This window comes from Haliotis rufescens, unplaced genomic scaffold (genome assembly GCF_023055435.1).
Source record: "Haliotis rufescens isolate VD_foot unplaced genomic scaffold, xgHalRufe1.0.p SCAF_15, whole genome shotgun sequence".
Classification (NCBI taxonomy): Eukaryota; Metazoa; Mollusca; class Gastropoda; order Lepetellida; family Haliotidae; genus Haliotis; species Haliotis rufescens.
In genome coordinates, this window is record NW_025963835.1 from 30,952,104 (window position 1) to 30,973,116 (window position 21,013).

At 45.5% G+C, this 21,013-nt stretch overlaps 1 protein-coding gene across 2 annotated transcripts; it reads left to right on the top strand.

Annotated features, from left to right (window-relative positions):
• Nucleotides 1-93: 93 nt before the first annotated feature.
• LOC124131978 (putative L-aspartate dehydrogenase) lies at nt 94-14,806 on the top strand. 2 transcript variants are annotated; one of them, XM_048396463.1, is made up of 8 exons: nt 98-185; nt 1,926-2,067; nt 2,995-3,079; nt 4,123-4,266; nt 5,588-5,693; nt 7,746-7,866; nt 12,406-12,563; nt 13,796-14,806. In XM_048396463.1, exons 1-8 carry the CDS (start codon nt 146-148, stop codon nt 13,831-13,833), a joined length of 834 nt encoding a protein of 277 aa, XP_048252420.1. In that variant the 5' UTR covers nt 98-145; the 3' UTR covers nt 13,834-14,806. The 2 variants fall into 2 exon arrangements, with proteins under 2 accessions (XP_048252419.1, XP_048252420.1); XM_048396462.1 differs by lacking the exons at nt 12,406-12,563; nt 13,796-14,806 and adding an exon at nt 9,228-9,447 and having other exon boundaries at nt 94-185.
• The last annotated feature ends 6,207 nt before the right edge of the window (nt 14,807-21,013 follow it).

The following is a 21,013-nucleotide window of genomic DNA, read 5'->3' on the forward strand; positions in this document are numbered from 1 at the left end:
ATCTAGACTTAAGTAGGTCCCGGAGATGTAGACAAATGAAGGTTGTTTTTCTCCGATTCGTCTTTTGTAATATGCTAGTATTACAAGCTCGTTTTTGAGTTCCGGCACGTTTGTGCCACCTTCTCGCGATCTTAATAATAGCGCCATGGTCAGACGTGTTGGAATAATCGGTTATGGTCATCTAGGTATGTATCGTAGACCTTAAATACGCATTAAGGACTGAACCAAAGATAGAGAGCTGTCAGCAAATATTAAGCCACCAATCCAAATTAGATCAGCTTGTCGAGACGAAATGTGTTTGAAAAAAAAACATTAGAGAGGCGTAGATACAGAATGGTTTCTCCCTTCCATAACATATGCCCACGAGATAACATCACACGCTAATCTTTAATAATATCATTATTACATTCACCAACTATTTACACAGTGTAATGAAAGCCGTAAAACTTTGTCATTTGCAAAGATGGTCTAAGGGAGGCAATTATGTAGTAACACATTTGAATTACCTCCCTTTGACTGCTTGTTTGGTCTGTCATTCGATAGTTTCTCACATAATTGTTACATTTATCATTTTTCATAGATGAGTAAAGAAACAAACAAACCATTTAATTGACAAGTAGGGTTCACTTTTGTTTAAGAATTTGAGATATTCTCTCTGAACTTTTTTTCAAATCTCTCATAAGATATAAGGGATTATATTACGTGGGAGACAAATAAGGGATCTTCTTAAAACTGCCCCATGCCAAAATGCCACCATATGGTTTCTGAAAATGTCATCAAATTAGAAAAATACTATGTCAGTTGTTCATTGTAAAATGACCAATCAAACAACTTAAATGTTTATGATTATCAAGTTTGAATAAAAAGATGGAATGTACAGCTTTAATGAAATAACAAAATCAATTGCAATGTCATTCAAAGCTATGACTTTAACTGTTTATCCTTCCTGTCCAATTTGCAGGTAGCAGCTTGACCATATATCTTTAATATGTGTGAATGTGACTGTAATAAACATATTTTACATTATTTTTTATGGGCAGGTGACCCATGAAGATCCCGGTAGAGAATAGGTCTTCAGCAACTCATGCTTGTCGTGAGAGGCGACTATGCTTATCGAAAGAGGTGACTAACAGGATTGGGTTGTCAGACTTGATTGGTGCATGTCATCGTATCAATTCTGTGGAATGAGGCTCATGATGTCAATCACTGGATTGTCTGGTCCAGACTCGATTATTTACAGACCGCCGTCATATGACTGGAATATTGCTGAGTGCGGCTTTTAACAACAAACAAAGGCAAAAACTATTATAGGCAGGTATTTTTTATTTAATAAACAAGTTTGTTACTTGTTTTTGTTTGCTTATTATTTGACACCACAGTCAGAATGTTCCACCTAAGGCTAATAATCAAGTCTGAACCAGACAAACCGGTGGTTGATATTACGAGCACTGTCCCCTGATGTCGGGACATACTGACACCGAGTCAAGAAGTCACCAATCTTGACCACCTAATGCCCTTTTGTCTGCACTTTTTGTGAAGTGAAATGGGGTTTATCGTCGTATCCAACATTATTGCTGTAGTTTAACATGAATATCCCCCTAAGACACGGTATACTGTCTCCGAGCCGGCCAGTCTTTGTTTTTTAGCCCCTTGATGCTGAGCGCCAGACAGGGCTACAACAAGTACCATCTTTTAACATCTTTTGGTATGATGCGGCCAGGGATTGAACCCCAGACCTTCCGCTCTCCGGGCAAATGCTCTACCACTAGAGTCAACCACTAGAGTCTACGACTGGAGTCTACCACGGAGTTGGTCTGTAGTTGTAACATTTTGTAGTTGTAACGATAATATCATTTGAACGATTTGTAGTTGTAGCAACTATATGTAGTTGTAAGGAGAATATCATTATGGAGTTGTGATTCCAGGGCAATATCTGGTGCAACAGATCAACTCCAGAAGTGATGTGGAATTGGCGTTTGTGTGGAACAGAACTGTCTCAGCACTGAAAGAGTCACGGCAGATCAGACCAGAACAGATTCTCGAAGATGTGTCTGATTTTGAAAAATAGTGAGTGTGCATGTTTCTGTACGACTTTTTGTATCCATCAAGCTGTAAGGATTTACTGTTAGTGCTGCACAATATGCAGTGTCTGGGTACTTGAGGGTCTTGCTAAACCTGTATTGTGACTTTGGTCAGTGGGGGATTTGTTTAACATGACAAATGTTTTCATGAGTGACTCCACCAAATATTTTTGTGCATACCGGGTAATTGGGATTTTTTCATGTCCTTTTTTCAGAGTTATTGTTTGCCTTTTTAGCTTAGTGATTAAATAGTTCTCTTTCAATTCCACAAATGGTAACAATGTCTGAAGCCCATTTCTGGTGTCCCCTGCAGTGAAATTGCTGGAATATTGCACGCACGCATGCTCCCTCACCCACCCTCCCTCCCTCCCTCCCTCCCTCCCCTCCCCTCCCTCCCTCCCCTCCCCTCCCTCCCCTCACTCACTCACTCACTCACTCACTCACTCACTCACTCACAGGTTGCGTTATAACATTGTATTTGTATATTTACATGATTTGGGCCTTTTGTTATTCCTGTTTGGGACTCTGTTTACTGACATTCGCTGCTGACCGAGTATCAGCATGGGAGCAGTTGTAGATAAATCCCTGATGTATATTTCATTCTGGATGTAAAGCTGAGATTCTCCATGTATATGTATCAAGGATGCCAGTGTTAGAACTTATTGGTTCCAGGGGACTTTACAATAATTGGCTACAATATTTGAATCAAGGCGCCAGTGTAACAATGTGGTGATGCAGTATTGTATCCCAATACGAGGCCACAATGCAATACATTGATTTACAGCCTCTGTATCACGATTCATACATTACATTGTCGGTGTAAATCATGGCATGCTTTAAATCTTAAGTTTTAATATCAGGTTTACGACAAAGACCCTTGACTTTTGTTCTTCATTTTGATCAATGGTGACAGCCGTGCAGACTTGGTAGTAGAGGTGGCCCATCCAAGCATCACACAACAATATGGCCCTGATATCCTGCAGAAGGCTGACTACATGGTAAAGTATGGCTTGGAATAGTAGCAAAATGGAAGCTATGTTCTGCTTCACTGTTACTGTCCGACATCCTCTTCAAAGGGTGTTTTGTTTACTGCCTTGGATGCTGTAACTCCCTTCTTTTTGGACACAGCAGGCGAGGCAGTAAACTAGATCCTTCGTGTTTTTAGGAAAGAATACTGTGGCAGGTAATTTGCAGTGCAAACTCAGCATCTGACTGATGTAGAATGTAGCACGTGGGGTGATTTATTAATGAGTTCAGGCAGCTATGCTTGTCGTAAGAGGTGACTAACGGGATCCGGTGGTCAGGCTCGCTGACTTGTTTGATGCATGTCATCGTATCCCAGTTGTGTGGGTCGATGCTCATGATGTCAGTCACTGGATTGTCTGGTCCAGACTTGATTATTTACAGACCACTGTCATATGGCTGGTATATTTCTGATTGTGGTGTTAAACAACAGACAAACAAACAAATATGATCAAGTTCTGCATCTTGTCTAGAAGGAATTACGTATTAGAGAAATCTTTTGATGCGGACAAATATAGAATCTCACCCGAGTGTCTTTGGATATCAGATATATAAACACAAGTTGATAAAAATGGAAAAACTCTGAGGTTTGCTGAGGATTTTTTCCACTTTTATCATCGATCATCGAACTAGTTCTGTTTGAAGCTGGCCCAGAAAGGTTCTTGCCGTGATTTGTGACTATGGAAACAGTGGAAACATTTGACATCACCACCAGTAAAGAAGGCTAAGACTGTCCTCTCAGCTGGAAAGGTGATGGCCTCCATATAAAATTTATATACACTTGATAAAAGTTTAAAACTCCACGGCAGGCCTTAGAGGTTTAAACTTTTATCGACTCCGTATATTTACCACATTGCCTCTATGTTTGGAAGCAAGCATTTCATCTTGGAGTATACATTCTTTTTTACAACTATTTTCTTAAGTAGACAGTTCATTTTTGTGACCATTACACTCAAGTCGTTTGTTGACATCGTGCAAAGAAGCACCAGTGAGTTATGGAGGACCTCCTGTGTTGTAGATAGGTTCTCCCACAGCCCTGGCGGATGCCGATCTGGAGGCAGGATTGCGCAGTGCAGCTACAAACCACGGCCTGTACATACCTAGTGGTGCATTCTGGGGAGGCGATGATATCAAGAAGATGGCCGACCGGGGAACATTACAGGTATTCTCAGACAAGTCTACATACAAGTCTACATACAAGTCTACATGCAACAGCATGCATTGTCATGAGCCTTGGTGATGGGTTTCCAACATTAATGTATTAGAGACAGATAATTCTTAAGTCTGAGTAGACCGCCTCAGTGGTCTAGTGGTAGAGCGTCCGCCCGGAGAGTGGAAGGTCCGGGGTTCGATCCCCAGCCGCGTCATACCAAAAGACATTAAAAGATGGTACTTGTTGTTACCCTGTCTGGCGCTCGGCATTAAGGGGCTAAAACAAGGACTGGTCGGCTCGGAGTCAGTATACTGTGTATGAGTGGGGTATTCATGTTAAACTGCGGCATGGTATCTCAGTGTGCAAGCACTATAAATCGGCATCAGTCCGGACTAGTACAAGCAGCCACACACGCACACATACACCTGCATGCATGTCGCTATATAAGTGCAATAATCTTGGACGCGACGTTAAACCCCATTTCACCTCACCTTAAGTCTGAGTGACAAGTAGGTTATTCCAGAAACAAAATGTACAGTTTCCTGATGACAAGATGAGACAGCTGCTGAGTCAGTTTAGTGTTTAGTGTTTAGTGTCAAGTCTGTGACGTCATGAACAAGTGTGATGTAATTTATTTGTTTTGAAATCATTTTGCTGTGGAAAATTGCATGAACTGGTCAATCAGCAATAACATTTTGACAGACATTCCAGAAGTTGTTGAGTAAATAAGAAACTAGAGTGGAAGTAATGGTGGAAGTATCTACAACAGAATGTCGCTAATGCAATAAACCAGAAGTTGTTATCCGTTAAATTGTACATGTTCCTAATCAGCATAAAGAAAAGCATATGCTGACAAAACTACTGACAATCTGCACCTGTATCACTGCCCCTTTGGTAATATTGTTGTGAAACTCTTAGATTCTACTCCATGGTTCCTGTATTGTAGAGGGGGGGCACGGGTGGCCCAGTCGTCTAAGGCGCCGCGATTCGCTGTGCAGAGTTGCGTCCCCTGGATACGCCCGAAACCTATGGTTGTGGATTCGAATCCCGGTTCGCCCCAATTATGTTTCTAGGGTTGTCAGCACCATACCTGTGCTCGTGGGTTTCACTGAAGTAGTAAACGTCTGAGACCTGCATCACTTTGGGCTTTCCTCCCAAATTAAGCTGACACGCCGCGATATAACTGGAATACTGTTAAAAGCGGCGTTAAATCCAACTCACTCACTCACTCACTCACTGTATTGTAGAGAACAATTCATTTGATTGTTTTGCCAGTATTCAGAATTTCTTATCCGTGTATCTGTTCATTTATTTCGTTATCATTTCCTAGGCCTTAAAAGTCACAATGACCAAGCACCCATCCAGCTTCAAACTCAACGGTCACCTGAACGTCAAGAATGACCAGGTGAAAGATACAAGGACAGTTCTGTATGATGGTGAGTTGATATGAAACAGGTTCCAAGTTGTCACCCTCAGAAGTCCAATCTCATTAAAATCAGATCTTTGTTCTCGCTTCCGCTAAACAAAGATCTGAGGACATCCCATTACGGGTCATGTCAGGCTGACCTTGCGCGAACTTTGACCGACCAATGGAATGACCAATCAGAAGGCAGCTTTCTCGTGCTTTACGGCACAAATTTCAAATTGGCGACTACGCTTCGAAACATATTTTCACAAATTCTCGATTACAAATTTGAAACCTGAACAAAAAAACATTCTGGAATGGCTAATAGATGGTCAAGATTGTACGGATTCAGTCGTTAAACCCGTAACTATCGTTTGGTATACACCATGTTAAAGTTTTCAAGATTGCATGACTAGAAATCACCTTCCGACTGTCACTTTCATAATCTGGTAAGCAACGCACTGATTGGTCGGATGAAAGGTTGTTCTGATGTGACCCCTAATGGGATGTCTTCAGATCTTTGTTTAGCGGTAGTGAGAACTAAGGTCTGATTTTAATGAGATTGACAGAAGTCACAGTCACACATTCCTCTTTGGCAATGAAGAAAACATCAGTTCATAAAGGTTCTAAAAGCTTCTGACGTCTCATCAAGCATTCCTTGAATGAGCCAGTAGTTGACAATACTTTTGCGGCTGAACGTGCTAACTAATGGCTCAGTGTAGCTGTTGTTACCGTATCTCTGTATTGCTGAGGATAATCGATTTCGATATTGATTTGTCCCTACACAGAGCTGCCCACTGTCCCGCAGTATTTTCCTCATCCTGGTCTAAATCTGCATGCACTTGGGCGGTCGGGTAGCCTAGTGGCTAAAGTGTTTGCTTGTCATTCCGGAGACTGGGGTTCTATTCCTGACATGGGTACAATGATATGATATTGCTTGAATATTGCTAAAAGCGGCGTAAAACCATACTCACTCACAGTCACTGCATGCACTTTATGTGCTGCAGCAAAGTGCATGCGTCATGGTCCAACGACAAATGCAACGTGATTCATTTCCTAAAACATTTGCCTTCAAATTCGAGTACTTATATTTTAGATGGAGTAACAATATATTTACTGAAATGGAGTTTAGCGTCTTATTCAAGACTATTGCACTCATATGGCGACCAGCATATGTGTGTGTGTGTGCTTGTACTGGTCCAGACAGGTGCTGATTTATGGTGATAGCCCACTGAGATACCATGCCGTAGTTTGACATGAATACCCAACTCATACTGACTCCAAGCCGACCAGTCCTTGTTTTATCCCTTTTATGCTGAGCGCCAGACAGGGTAACAACAAGTACCATATTTTAACGTCTTTTGGTATGACGCGGACGGGGATCGAACCCCGAACCTTCCACTCTCCGAGCGGACACTCTACCACTAGACCACGGAGCCGGTCTATAGTGTTTGAAACCAGACTGGTAAAGATTTGTTCATCCCCCATTGTGCTTAGTGATTGCGGCCAAAGTTCTGTCCCCCCCAGATGAGTCCAACCCGATTAGTACAAGAGCTCCAGATAACTCTTTGAGCAATTGAGTTTTTACTCTAGGGTTTCTATTTTAATTGGGTTATTACATTTTTCATTGGAAACCAATATGTTTTCCCTCATCTATGCATCATTCTATTGGGTTCTTCCCAAAATTGGTGAACGTATTAAGGTAAAAAAAAATGAAATAATGTTTTAGATGTATATAACTGTTCTAGTTAAATAGGCTTGACTCGGAAAGTAAATTAGCTCATAATTGTGTTTCGGAAATGAGCTCCTTTGTACTCATTGGGTTTTAAGCAAGCTGTTTTTATACATGAGACTTTTTCATTTAATGCGTGCATTTCTGTACGCAAGTTAATTGAAAGTAATTTAATTGGGTTCTGAATATCTAATTGAGGGGGGGAGGGGATTTTACGCTAATACCCTGCTTATCTGTACCTCTGATTACATAGATGGTTGCATCATCAAAGATATATTCGTATGTTAAGGTCACAAGTTGTTTGCTGCTGCACATACACATGAAGTAGACCACTGATTCCCTTGTTGACAGGACCGGTGAGAGAGTTGTGTCCCCTGGCCCCCAACAACGTCAACACCATGGCAGCAGCGGCGCTAGCGGCTCACAACCTCGGCTTCGACAAAGTACAGGGTAGCATCGTGGCAGATCCAGAGTGAGCTAAGAGCTTGTATTATCAATCTAGATGGATACAGGATTGTGTTTAATCTGTCCATCAGACTCATTCTGATTCGGAGGGACTGCTTCAGACTAAATAAAAAAATTGACATCGCTTCCTTGCACTACATGTCTGAAGTGATTTTTTCATGAAAAAATTTCATTGCTTGTAAAGAGTGTAAAACGTACCCCTTTAAAATGATCGTTCTTCTGGTCCTGTTTCTATTTACCACCAGGTGTCTTGTTTAATGTTCCTTTTCTCTTAAATTCAGAATGATTTTAGCATTGCCAACAATGCAGTGATGAACAGCTGACAATCAAAGCCTTCTCTTTATTGTTCCTATATTTCATGTTATTATTTTGACATCAAGTGGGAATGTTTTGTTCCGATTTATGCAGATTTGCTGCAGACTTTGGTCCCTGAGAACACCGGGACTGATTGCAGGTCATCCCCCTCGTTGTACTGTCTGTGTCTTGCCTGACTCTGTTGCTTACTGGCTGCTGAAACTGCAATTAAACTGTATCCACTGACTGACTGACTGACTGACTGACTGACTGACTGACTGACTGACTGACTCAATGACTGAATCAATGACTCAATGACCCACTGACTGACTTACTCTGTCACAGACCAACTGACTCACGCTGTCACTGACTCACGCTGTCACTGACTTACTTAATGACTTACCGATTCACTGTCTTACTCACTCGCTCACTGACTCATTGACTGACTCACTGATTCACTCACTTACTCCGTCACTGACTGACTTCCTCTGTCACTGACTCACTGACTCACCCTGTCACTGACTCACTGGCTGACTCACTGACTCAGTCACTCTGTGATTGGTTGCAAGCTGAGAGACTGGCACATCGTGGAGGTGGAGGTGTGGGGCCCGAGGGATTTGGCAGCAGGGTCTGTCTGTCTGACTCACTGACTCTGTGATTGGTTGCAAGCTGAGAGACTGGCACATTGTGGAGGTGGAGGTGTTGGCCCGGGGGATATGGCAGCAGGGTCTGTCTGACTCACTGACTCTGTGATTGGTTGCAAGCTGAGAGACTGGCACATCGTGGAGGTGGAGGTGGAGGTGGAGGTGTGGGGCCCGGGGGATATGGCAGCAGAGTCTGTTTGTCTGACTCAGTCACTCTGTGATTGGTTGCAGGCTGAGAGACTGACACATCGTAGAGGTGGAGGTGTGGGGCCCTTGGGGATATGGCAGCAGGGTCATGTGTCTGACTCACTCACACTGTGATTGGTTGCAGGCTGAGAGACTGGCACATCGTGGAGGTGGAGGTGTGGGGTCCGGGGGATATGGCAGCAGGGTCATGTGTCTGACTCACTCACTCTGTGATTGGTTGCAGGCTGAGAGACTGGCACATCGTGGAGGTGGAGGTGTGGGGCCCGGGGGATATGGCAGCAGGGTCTGTCTGTCTGACTCACTCACACTGTGATTGGTTGCAGGCTGAGAGACTGGCACATCGTGGAGGTGGAGGTGTGGGGCCCGGGGGATATGGCAGCAGGGTCTGTCTGACTCACTCACTCTGTGATTGGTTGCCGGCTAAGTGACTGGCACATCGTGGAGGTGGAGGTGTGGGGTCCGGGGGATATGGCAGCAGGGTCTGTCTGTCTGACTCACTCACTCTGTGATTGGTTGCCGGCTAAGTGACTGGCACATCGTGGAGGTGGAGGTGTGGGGCCTGGGGGATATGGCAGCAGGGTCATGTGTCTGACTCACTCACTCTGTGATTGGTTGCAGGCTGAGAGACTGGCACATCGTGGAGGTGGAGGTGTGGGGCCTGGGGGATATGGCAGCAGGGTCATGTGTCTGACTCACTGACTCTGTGATTGGTTGCAGGCTGAGAGACTGGCACATCGTGGAGGTGGAGGTGTGGGGCATGGGGGATATGGCAGCAGGGTCATGTGTCTGACTCACTCACTCTGTGATTGGTTGCAGGCTGAGAGACTGGCACATCGTGGAGGTGGAGGTGTGGGGCATGGGGGATATGGCAGCAGGGTCATGTGTCTGACTCACTCACTCTGTGATTGGTTGCAGGCTGAGAGACTGGCACATCGTGGAGGTGGAGGTGTGGGGCCCGGGGGATATGGCAGCAGGGTCATGTGTCTGACTCACTGACTCTGTGATTGGTTGCAGGCTGAGAGACTGGCACATCGTGGAGGTGGAGGTGTGGGGCCCGGGGGATATGGCAGCAGGGTCATGTGTCTGACTCACTGACTCTGTGATTGGTTGCAGGCTGAGAGACTGGCACATCGTGGAGGTGGAGGTGTGGGGCCCGGGGGATATGGCAGCAGGGTCATGTGTCTGACTCACTCACTCTGTGATTGGTTGCAGGCTGAGAGACTGGCACATCGTGGAGGTGGAGGTGTGGGGTCCGGGGGATATGGCAGCAAGGTCATGTGTCTGACTCACTCACTCTGTGATTGGTTGCAGGCTGAGAGACTGGCACATCGTGGAGGTGGAGGTGTGGGGCATGGGGGATATGGCAGCAGGGTCATGTGTCTGACTCACTCACTCTGTGATTGGTTGCAGGCTGAGAGACTGGCACATCGTGGAGGTGGAGGTGTGGGGCCTGGGGGATATGGCAGCAGGGTCATGTGTCTGACTCACTCACTCTGTGATTGGTTGCAGGCTGAGAGACTGGCACATCGTGGAGGTGGAGGTGTGGGGCCTGGGGGATATGGCAGCAGGGTCATGTGTCTGACTCACTCACTCTGTGATTGGTTGCAGGCTGAGAGACTGGCACATCGTGGAGGTGGAGGTGTGGGGCATGGGGGATATGGCAGCAGGGTCTGTCTGTCTGACTCACTCACTCTGTGATTGGTTGCAGGCTGAGAGACTGGCACATCGTGGAGGTGGAGGTGTGGGGCATGGGGGATATGGCAGCAGGGTCTGTCTGTCTGACTCACTGACTCTGTGATTGGTTGCAGGCTGAGAGACTGGCACATCGTGGAGGTGGAGGTGTGGGGCATGGGGGATATGGCAGCAGGGTCTGTCTGTATGACTCACTCACTCTGTGATTGGTTGCAGGCTGAGAGACTGGCACATCGTGGAGGTGGAGGTGTGGGGCCTGGGGGATATGGCAGCAGGGTCATGTGTCTGACTCACTCACTCACTCTGTGATTGGTTGCAGGCTGAGAGACTGGCACATCGTGGAGGTGGAGGTGTGGGGCCTGGGGGATATGGCAGCAGGGTCATGTGTCTGACTCACTCACTCACTCTGTGATTGGTTGCAGGCTGAGAGACTGGCACATCGTGGAGGTGGAGGTGTGGGGCCTGGGGGATATGGCAGCAGGGTCATGTGTCTGACTCACTGACTCTGTGATTGGTTGCAGGCTGAGAGACTGGCACATCGTGGAGGTGGAGGTGTGGGGTCCGGGGGATATGGCAGCAGGGTCATGTGTCTGACTCACTGACTCTGTGATTGGTTGCAGGCTGAGAGACTGGCACATCGTGGAGGTGGAGGTGTGGGGTCCGGGGGATATGGCAGCAGGGTCATGTGTCTGACTCACTGACTCTGTGATTGGTTGCAGGCTGAGAGACTGGCACATCGTGGAGGTGGAGGTGTGGGGCATGGGGGATATGGCAGCAGGGTCATGTGTCTGACTCACTGACTCTGTGATTGGTTGCAGGCTGAGAGACTGGCACATCGTGGAGGTGGAGGTGTGGGGCATGGGGGATATGGCAGCAGGGTCATGTGTCTGACTCACTGACTCTGTGATTGGTTGCAGGCTGAGAGACTGGCACATCGTGGAGGTGGAGGTGTGGGGCATGGGGGATATGGCAGCAGGGTCATGTGTCTGACTCACTCACTCTGTGATTGGTTGCAGGCTGAGAGACTGGCACATCGTGGAGGTGGAGGTGTGGGGCATGGGGGATATGGCAGCAGGGTCATGTGTCTGACTCACTCACTCTGTGATTGGTTGCAGGCTGAGAGACTGGCACATCGTGGAGGTGGAGGTGTGGGGCATGGGGGATATGGCAGCAGGGTCATGTGTCTGACTCACTGACTCTGTGATTGGTTGCAGGCTGAGAGACTGGCACATCGTGGAGGTGGAGGTGTGGGGCATGGGGGATATGGCAGCAGGGTCATGTGTCTGACTCACTCACTCTGTGATTGGTTGCAGGCTGAGAGACTGGCACATCGTGGAGGTGGAGGTGTGGGGCATGGGGGATATGGCAGCAGGGTCATGTGTCTGACTCACTCACTCTGTGATTGGTTGCAGGCTGAGAGACTGGCACATCGTGGAGGTGGAGGTGTGGGGCATGGGGGATAGGGCAGCAGGGTCATGTGTCTGACTCACTGACTCTGTGATTGGTTGCAGGCTGAGAGACTGGCACATCGTGGAGGTGGAGGTGTGGGGCATGGGGGATATGGCAGCAGGGTCATGTGTCTGACTCACTGACTCTGTGATTGGTTGCAGGCTGAGAGACTGGCACATCGTGGAGGTGGAGGTGTGGGGCCCGGGGGATATGGCAGCAGGGTCATGTGTCTGACTCACTGACTCTGTGATTGGTTGCAGGCTGAGAGACTGGCACATCGTGGAGGTGGAGGTGTGGGGTCCGGGGGATAGGGCAGCAGGGTCCGCCTTCCACTGTAAGACTGTACGGAGTAACCCTGCTACAGCAGGTCATGTGACTGGCTCGGCGACTTACGCCTCCTTCCTCAGCAGCATGTTGGGTAGGTCCTGTGTATATCCTGTGTATATCTCATGGTTGCTGAGTGGGGTGTTAAGCAACAAACTAACTGAATTCTCTCCAGTCACATTTGTTTTCTTATGATACTGGTCCCTGGTCCAGTGGAGAGAGCGGGAGGTCAGTGGTTCATTCCCTGTCTTCATCATACAAAAATATGTACCGACCCCTTTCTACTGAATCTTTTTTCTGGTCCTCAAATTTCGGCTTATCTGCGGACATATACGGTAAAGAGATTGTCCTTGTTGTCATCCTCAGCATTAATAGGATAAACCGAGAATGGGTTGGCGCAGAGTCAGTAAATTATGTCTGAGAGGGGTATCCGTGTTAAAAAATCTTCCTCTATATTTTGCAATATTTTTGAAAGCGTCATTAAAACCAATTTCACCTCACCTGTTTTGTTATAATTCACATGAATACAAGTAGCTTGACAGAAACTAATATCTTTGTACAGTGCTTACATTTAACTACCCCCAACTTGGTTGCATATTTCTCAAACGTTTCTTCTTCACTTATAAGCAGAAGAATCTTGGTACTTGTACACAACAGATGTAATTCAAAATGAACATATCCTTTATAGCTTCAACAAAATCAGTAAATTTGCTCTTGTGTAATTCTCCGGTGTTGACATTTTATGTATTTATAAAAATTCTCTTGGTTCCTGAAGAACCTCAAGATATGGCAAATGTGTGGTTACTATGCAGAGGAAACAAACTGATGTAATATTTCTATTCCTGCTTCAGGACCAATGATGAAGCTAATGCAGACAAGGCTCACTTCATGTCATTTTAAAGGCGATCTGTTATGACTTATTTTTCAGAAATCATGTTTTGTGATAAAATACAGTGTTGTTACTGTCATAGTACTGTTTTGTGAGAAAATACAATCATTATTATCACAGTAATCATGTTTTAAGAGAAAATACAGTGTCATTGATGTCTGTAATGAAATATTAGTCTGTCTTACAGACCCTGATACAAATATATCAACTACAGCCCATGCAAGTCTATAATGTTTGGCAAGTCTAGATTACTGCAGTATCAGTATCTGAAAATGAAGAGAATCACTGGGCTCCCTTTTTATTATATTTTTATTAAGATAACTGAGCAACTGTTTTTTTTGTACGATATGTTCATTTCAGAGACTATATGTTAGTCTAATGAAATATAAATGACACAAGATCAGTCGTAGGAACAACTGGGTTTTTTTTCCTTTCAGCTGCCAATGGTAAAGGAGCTGGCGTGCACCTATGTTGATCTGGTCAACAAGAATGTCTGTCCAGAATAAAATACAAGATTTGTTTGGGTCTGGTGTGTTGTGTATGGAAGATTGCCATGCACAAGATGTCATTACTGCTATAATGGCATCACTGCTATATATTTTTATGGTTGGGGTGTAAATATGATTTTTTTATATTGATATTCACAAATAATCCTTCTTCATAACTCTCTGTGGTTGGCATCTGAGACTTGTTACGGACATATTACATCAAATGTATTTATGCTCTGTTTGAGTTCTTGAAAGGGATGAGGCCCAAGTCATTTGGGACACTCACTCATTTACTCAGTCAAGGCCCTTGTGGGTGTGGCAAGTTACACACCAATATTACAAATACCTCCAATTTCCGGCAAACTATAGAACTATGCACAGTGTGTATAATCTAGTCAGAAAATAATAGTACTACAAGTATTACAACTAAAGTGACAATTGGGATATCACCGACATCGTCTCACAGCTATCCATGTTCAGTTGATGACTAAAAGTGTTGTCAGTACGGGAGATAACTGTCTCTGAAGATCTGGGGTGGAAGTATAGGAGAAACCATTTCTACGAGGGATTACCAGCGATTGTAAACCCTTGACATGAGGTGACATACCAAGGAGAAACCCTGACATGAGGTGACGTACCGAGGGGAAACCCTGACATGAGGTGACGTACCGAGGGGAAACCCTGACATGAGGTGACGTACCGAGGGGAAACCCTGACATGAGGTGACATACCGAGGGGAAACCCTGACATGTGGTGACATACCGAGGGGAAACCCGGACATGAGGTGACATACCGAGGGGAAACCCTGACATGTGCTGACAAAACGAGGGGAAACCCTGACATGTGCTGACATACCGAGGGGAAACCCTGACATGAGGTGACGTACCGAGGGGAAACCCTGACATGTGGTGACATACCGAGGGGAAACCCTGACATGAGGTGACATACAGAGGGGAAACCCTGACATGAGGTGACATACCGAGGGGGTTAACCCTGACATGAGGTGACGTACCGAGGGGAAACCCTGACATGAGGTGACATACCGAGGGGAAACCCTGACATGAGGTGACATACCGAGGGGAAACCCTGACCTGAGGTGACATACCGAGGGGAAACCCTGACATGAGCTGACATCCGGAGGGGAAACCCTGACATGAGGTGACATACCGAGGGGAAACCCTGACATGAGGTGACATACCGAGGGGAAACCCTGACCTGAGGTGACATACCGAGGGGAAACCCTGACATGAGCTGACATCCGGAGGGGAAACCCTGACATGAGGTGACATACCAAGGGGAAACCCTGACATGAGCTGACATACAGAGGGGAAACCCTGACATGAGGTGACATACCGAGGGGAAACCCTGACATGTGGTGACATACCGAGGGGAAACCGTGACATGAGCTGACATACGGAGGGGAAACCCTGACATGAGGTGACATACGGAGGGGAAACCCTGACATGAGGTGACATACCGAGGGGAAACCCTGACATGAGGTGACGTACCGAGGGGAAACCCTGACATGAGGCGACGTACCGAGGGGAAACCCTGACATGAGCTGACATACGGAGGGGAAACCCTGACATGAGCTGACATACGGAGGGGAAACCCTGACATGAGCTGACATACGGAGGGGAAACCCTGACATGAGGTGACATACCGAGGGGAAACCCTGACATGAGGTGACGTACCGAGGGGAAACCCTGACATGAGGCGACGTACCGAGGGGAAACCCTGACATGAGCTGACATACGGAGGGGAAACCCTGACATGAGGTGACATACCGAGGGGAAACCCTGACCTGAGGTGACATACCGAGGGGAAACACTGACATGACACGTAGGCCCCCCGAGGTATGTCACCGAATGTCACGGTTACAATCGCTGGTAATCCCGAGGAGAAATGGTTTCTCCAACGTATAAACCGACTCATCGCATAGACAACGTTTTTAATTAAATATCTAATAAAAACTCTCAAATGTATAACCTGTATCGGAGATGAAATGTCGCCTGCAGTCGTGAACTCGGTTCAATGAAACCGGTGACCTCAGCACGTGGGCTTCGCAACAGTGCGAAATCTGCACGTGCGTCTCGCAATGGCGCGAAATCTGCACGTGCGTCTCGTAGGCTGTTCGTAGTTTTTGTTCTATCACGGGTTTACAATGATTGTAAGCCCTCCTGCGAGGTGTTACAATCGTTGTAATACCTCCTGCTAAGTGTTACAATCGTTGTAGTACCTCCTACGAGGTGTTACCACAATTTCAAAAACTCCATATCGAGTTACACAAACAGCTAGTAGGTTTATAATAGGTCTTCAGCAAAGCATGCTTGCCGTAACATGCGACTGTGCATGTTGTAAGAGGCTTGGTTGGTTGGTTGGTTTGTTGTTTAACGCCGCACTCAGCAATATTCCAGCTATATGACGGCGGTCTGTAAATAATCGAATCTGGACCAGACAATCCAGTGATTGATGTCATGAGCATCGACCCACGCAATTGGGATCGATGACATGCATCAACCAAGTCAGCGAGCCTGACCACCCGATCCTGTTAGTCGCCTTTTACGACAAGCAAAGTCACCTTTTACGGCAAGCATGGGTTGCTGAAGATCTATTCTACCCCGGAATCTCCACGGGTCGTTGTAAGAGGAAAATAACAGATAGGATCGGGTGGTCAGACTCTCTGACTTGGTCTATCTCTGGATTGCCTTGTCCAGACTCGATTATTTACAGACCGCCGTCATATAGCTGGAATATTGTTGAGTGTGGCGTTAAACTAACAAACAATCAAACAAAACAAAATCAGTTGATCAGTTGATTGTCAGTTCGGGAGATAACTCCAATTATTGGCCGATATAGACTGATGAGGTAGGAAAACGTTTTATTTTATCCCCACCAAGAATGCCATCAAACACAACTGGGCACATATTGAATGCTTTTGCTTCATATCATACAGGAAAACTGAAAACAAATTGTTCGCAAAGAAAGTGACTGAAGCGCAGGACTGATTGTGCGACTCGGATGACCGAGAAATATTTTGTGTTTTAGGGTTACCTGCTACCATTCAAACAATCCGGGGGCACGGGTGGCCCAGTCGTCTAAGGCGCCGCGATTCGCTGTGCAGAGTTGCGTCCCTTCGGCACGCCAGAAACCTATGATTGTGGGTTCGAATCCCGGTTCGCCCCGATTATGTTTCTAGGTTTGTCAGCACCATACCCGTGCTCGTGGGTTTCACCGAAGTGGTAAACGTCTGAGACCTGCATCACTTCGGGCTTTCCTCCCACATTAAGCTGGCACGCGGTGATCTAACTGGAATACTGTTAAAAGCGGCGTTAAACCCAACTCACTCACTCACTCACTCAAACAATCCACTACCATAATTATGTCGGTATGTGGATACCAGTAATGTTTTTTGTTTTGTTTTTTGTTTTACGCCGCACTCAGCAATATTCCAGCTATAGAAGGCTCTATAGTGTCTGGACCAGACAATCCAGTGATTGACATCACGAGCATCGATCCAAGCAATTGAGATACAATGACATGCGTCAACCAAGTCAGCGAGCCTGACCACCCGATTTCGTTCGTCGCTTCTTACGACAAGCGTCGTTGCCTTTCATGTTAAGCATGGGTTGCTGAAGACCTATTCTTCCCCGAGTCTTCACGGGTGCCTTTGTATTGAAGACGAGTTCAGGATAACAGTTCATTTTGTATGAATTCAGATATGTGATAACATCATTTATATCACAGAAGTACATTATCTATTCCATTTATCCAAAGATGTGTATCTTTTGATATATAGAGGTTATCACGCGAGTGTGTTTGGGGATGGTAAATATCCTGCATTAGGAATAAACATTGTATTTAGCGAGCCTTGGCGAGCTAAATACATAGTGTTTATTCCTAATACAGGATATTTACCATCCCCAAACACACAAGCGTGATAACCTCTTTATCATATAATGTCATTCTTTAATTCTGTGCTTCAAAATCGCTTTCCCTCTCTCACAAACATTACCGAAACATTGCGAGTTTACCTGGAATGCGCGCATTAATATTTATTACGTCACAGGGTAAGTGATGTGTCAGTCGGACAGTGACAGAAACCAATATAGTTCCAACTTAAATCTGTTTCTTATACAGTGGCGAAGCAACATATACGCAAAACAACAATTGTTTTTAATATCCTTTCGCGGCAATCCATCGGTCTGTCCGCTAGAGTAACTGCCCTTTGTCAAAGGGAAGCTACTCTAACCCTAGTCAATGAGACGTCACGGCCACGGTCAGACGTTGTTGACAGTCGGTCGGTCCTGTCATAACGTTAAGAAGTGTAGTCAGATGTACACACAGCGACAAAACGAAACAAGGTAACAATTCAAACATATTTCGGCCAAATCCAATCTTTTTTAATTTGTGGAGAAGGTTTCAAGCTGCAGATATGGTTACTGATCCCGCTTGGCTAGGCCTCGTGCCCTCGCAAAATTGTTTCGAAATTTATATCGCCAAAGTTGCCAAAACTTATAAAATGCCTTAGCTACGTCACAGTTAGACACTGATTTTCAGTTTATATGACTGTTCTTTTGATAATGATAGCAATTATCCCTGTAGTTTATCCATATTCCCGATGGTTAATTCTGACTCGATCGCCGAATGACAAGGGCGACGCCATGTTTGTTTATAAACAGTAAAAGTAGTCCCTACTTGACCTTTGATATTTGCATCTTTATCCGCATATGACCCCAACGGATATCGTTTTTATCCGTTGGCTTTATCCTGCCGAGAAACCTACCCATTATATGATAAACGATTTTATTCATACTTGTTAATGAATAAAAAAAATGATTTATTATTTCAAAATATTATACCATACTTTATTTCAAATGTCACTTTGACATCCGGGAGGGGGGTCTTGGGCAGAATAGATGCCATTTACGCAACAAGGATCAGATGGTTTCAGTGCAGGGTTCATACACGCTTGAAAAAGCCTTGAAGTTGAAGGTCTGTGAGGACATCGACGTAGCCATGATCACAAGAAAGGACGAAGGCCAAATGATACCATTCATTTGAAAGAGGAGGCACGGGTGGCCCAGTCGTCTAAAGCGCCGCGATTCGCTGTGCAGAGTTGCGTCCCTTGGACACGCCAGAAACCTATGATCGTAGGTTCAAATCCCGGTTCGACCCGATTATGTTTCTAGGTTTGTCAGCACCATACGCGTGCTCGTGGGTTTCACCGAAGTGGTAAACGTCTAAGACCTGCGTCACTTCGGACTTTCCTCCCACATTAAGCTGACACGCCGCGATATAACTGGAATACTGTTAAAAGCGGCGTTAAACCCAACTCACTCATTTAAAATATGTGTTGCCTCTTTCAGTAACCATTTCGCCTGTACAAAGTAAGGACAAGACTGTACTCTGTGTCCTTGAAAGAAATTAAACGACTTAAGCAACTTTTGCTAATGGGTTGATCTACAATCAGTACGAGCCCACAGCATCGACTCGAGAGTATAGTTCTTGATATTGCTTTGAAACGTTTGACCAGAAACAGACTCTGGTGGTAATAATGTATGTTACATTTGTTTATATGATCAAAACTATCGTAGTGTCGACTCGATCAGTGTAGAGACTGACATTGACAGCAATTTTACCACAGTATATATATACGGCACACCTTTCACATTTCAATGCTCGGCAAATTCATCAATGGCGACTAACGCTTGTAATAGCTACAGGTTCAAAAACAACTTCGTAAATCTTCACGTTTATGGTGTCGGCCATTTTGAGGTCCTGAATTTGATGTAAGTGTATTGCGACGCGCTGACTCTTCGACTGACTTACTGAGGTTGTTCTTTTCAGACCTTTCCTATCTATTATATATAGATATTCTTTGAAAACGGGGGCGGTCGGGTAGGCTAGTGGTTAAAGCGTTCGCTCGACACTCCGAAGACCCGGGTTCGATTCCCGACATGGGTACAATGTGTGAAGCCCATTTCTGGTGTCCCCCGCCGTGATATTGCTGGAATATTGCTAAAAGCGGCGTAAAACCATACTCACGCACTCACTCACTCTTTGAAAACGTTTGGTGTAGTCAAACAATGAAAAGTTGTTACTGAAAACGCACGCATATGTCACCTTTCGAGGAAGCCTTTTATTCCTCGAAACAGCTGATTGCAGTTTGGCTGTCGGTGTAAACATTGCTAATTACGCGCACAATACAGTTACTGTTACAGTTTTCCGACTGGAAAAGACTGTGCAGAGTCTTTGCATGGGTCTACAGGTTTCTCAGTAACTGTCGGACACAAAAGGATATGAGAAGGAAAGAAGAACTGGACCTGGAAGAGATTGAAGGAGCTGAAAGAAAACTAATTTCAGAAGATCAAAAGGAAGCATTTCCTAAAGAGTATTTGGCATTGTACCATGACAGCAGAATATCACCTAAGAGTAAACTCATAGGATTACAGCCTTTTCTGGATGAAACAGGGGTGATGAGATTAAATGGCAGACTGAGGTTTGCAGAAGTCCTGTCCTGGGAAGCAAGGTTTCCTATTATTCTTCCCAGAAAAAGCCCGGTGACAAAGTTGATAGTTAAACATCATCATGAAATGTGTCACCACATGGGAACAAATACCACATTAGCCTCATTGTCTTCAAAGTTCTGGATAATTTCCTCAAGGGAGGACATTCGTGAATGGGAAAATGCATGTTCTTGGTGCAAAAAACAAAAAGCAAAGCCAGCACAACAACTCATGGGCAATCTTCCAAAGGTGAGAGTAGTTTGTTCAATGAGAGCATTTGTTCTAGCTGGGGTGGATTTCGCTGGTCCATTTCTTACTGTACAGGGCCGAGGTAAAAGCCGTCAAAAGCGTTACCTGTGACTGTTCACATGCCTAGCTACACGCGCTGTACATTTAGAAATCGCTTTTGGACTAGACACAAATTCGTTCTTGAATGCTCTCTTCCGCATGGCACACAGAAGGGGAATGCCCAAGGAGATCATATCGGACAACGGGACGAATTTCGTTGGAGCTGTGAAAGAGCTTAAAGAGCTTGTGACTTCATTAGATTCTGACATCACAAAATCGAAATTGGCAAACAGAGGCATTGTATGGAGATTTAATCCTCCAAATGCTCCTCACTTCGGAGGAGTATTCGAATCGATGGTCAAGTCAGCTA

Coding starts and splice junctions, on each gene's coding strand:
- LOC124131978 (XM_048396462.1), top strand. CDS start 146: ATGGTCAGACGTGTTGGAATAATCGGTTATGGTCATCTAG. Junction 3,080..4,122: donor TGCAGAAGGCTGACTACATG/GTAAAGTATGGC, acceptor CCTGTGTTGTAG/ATAGGTTCTCCCACAGCCCT. Junction 5,694..7,745: donor AAGGACAGTTCTGTATGATG/GTGAGTTGATAT, acceptor CCTTGTTGACAG/GACCGGTGAGAGAGTTGTGT.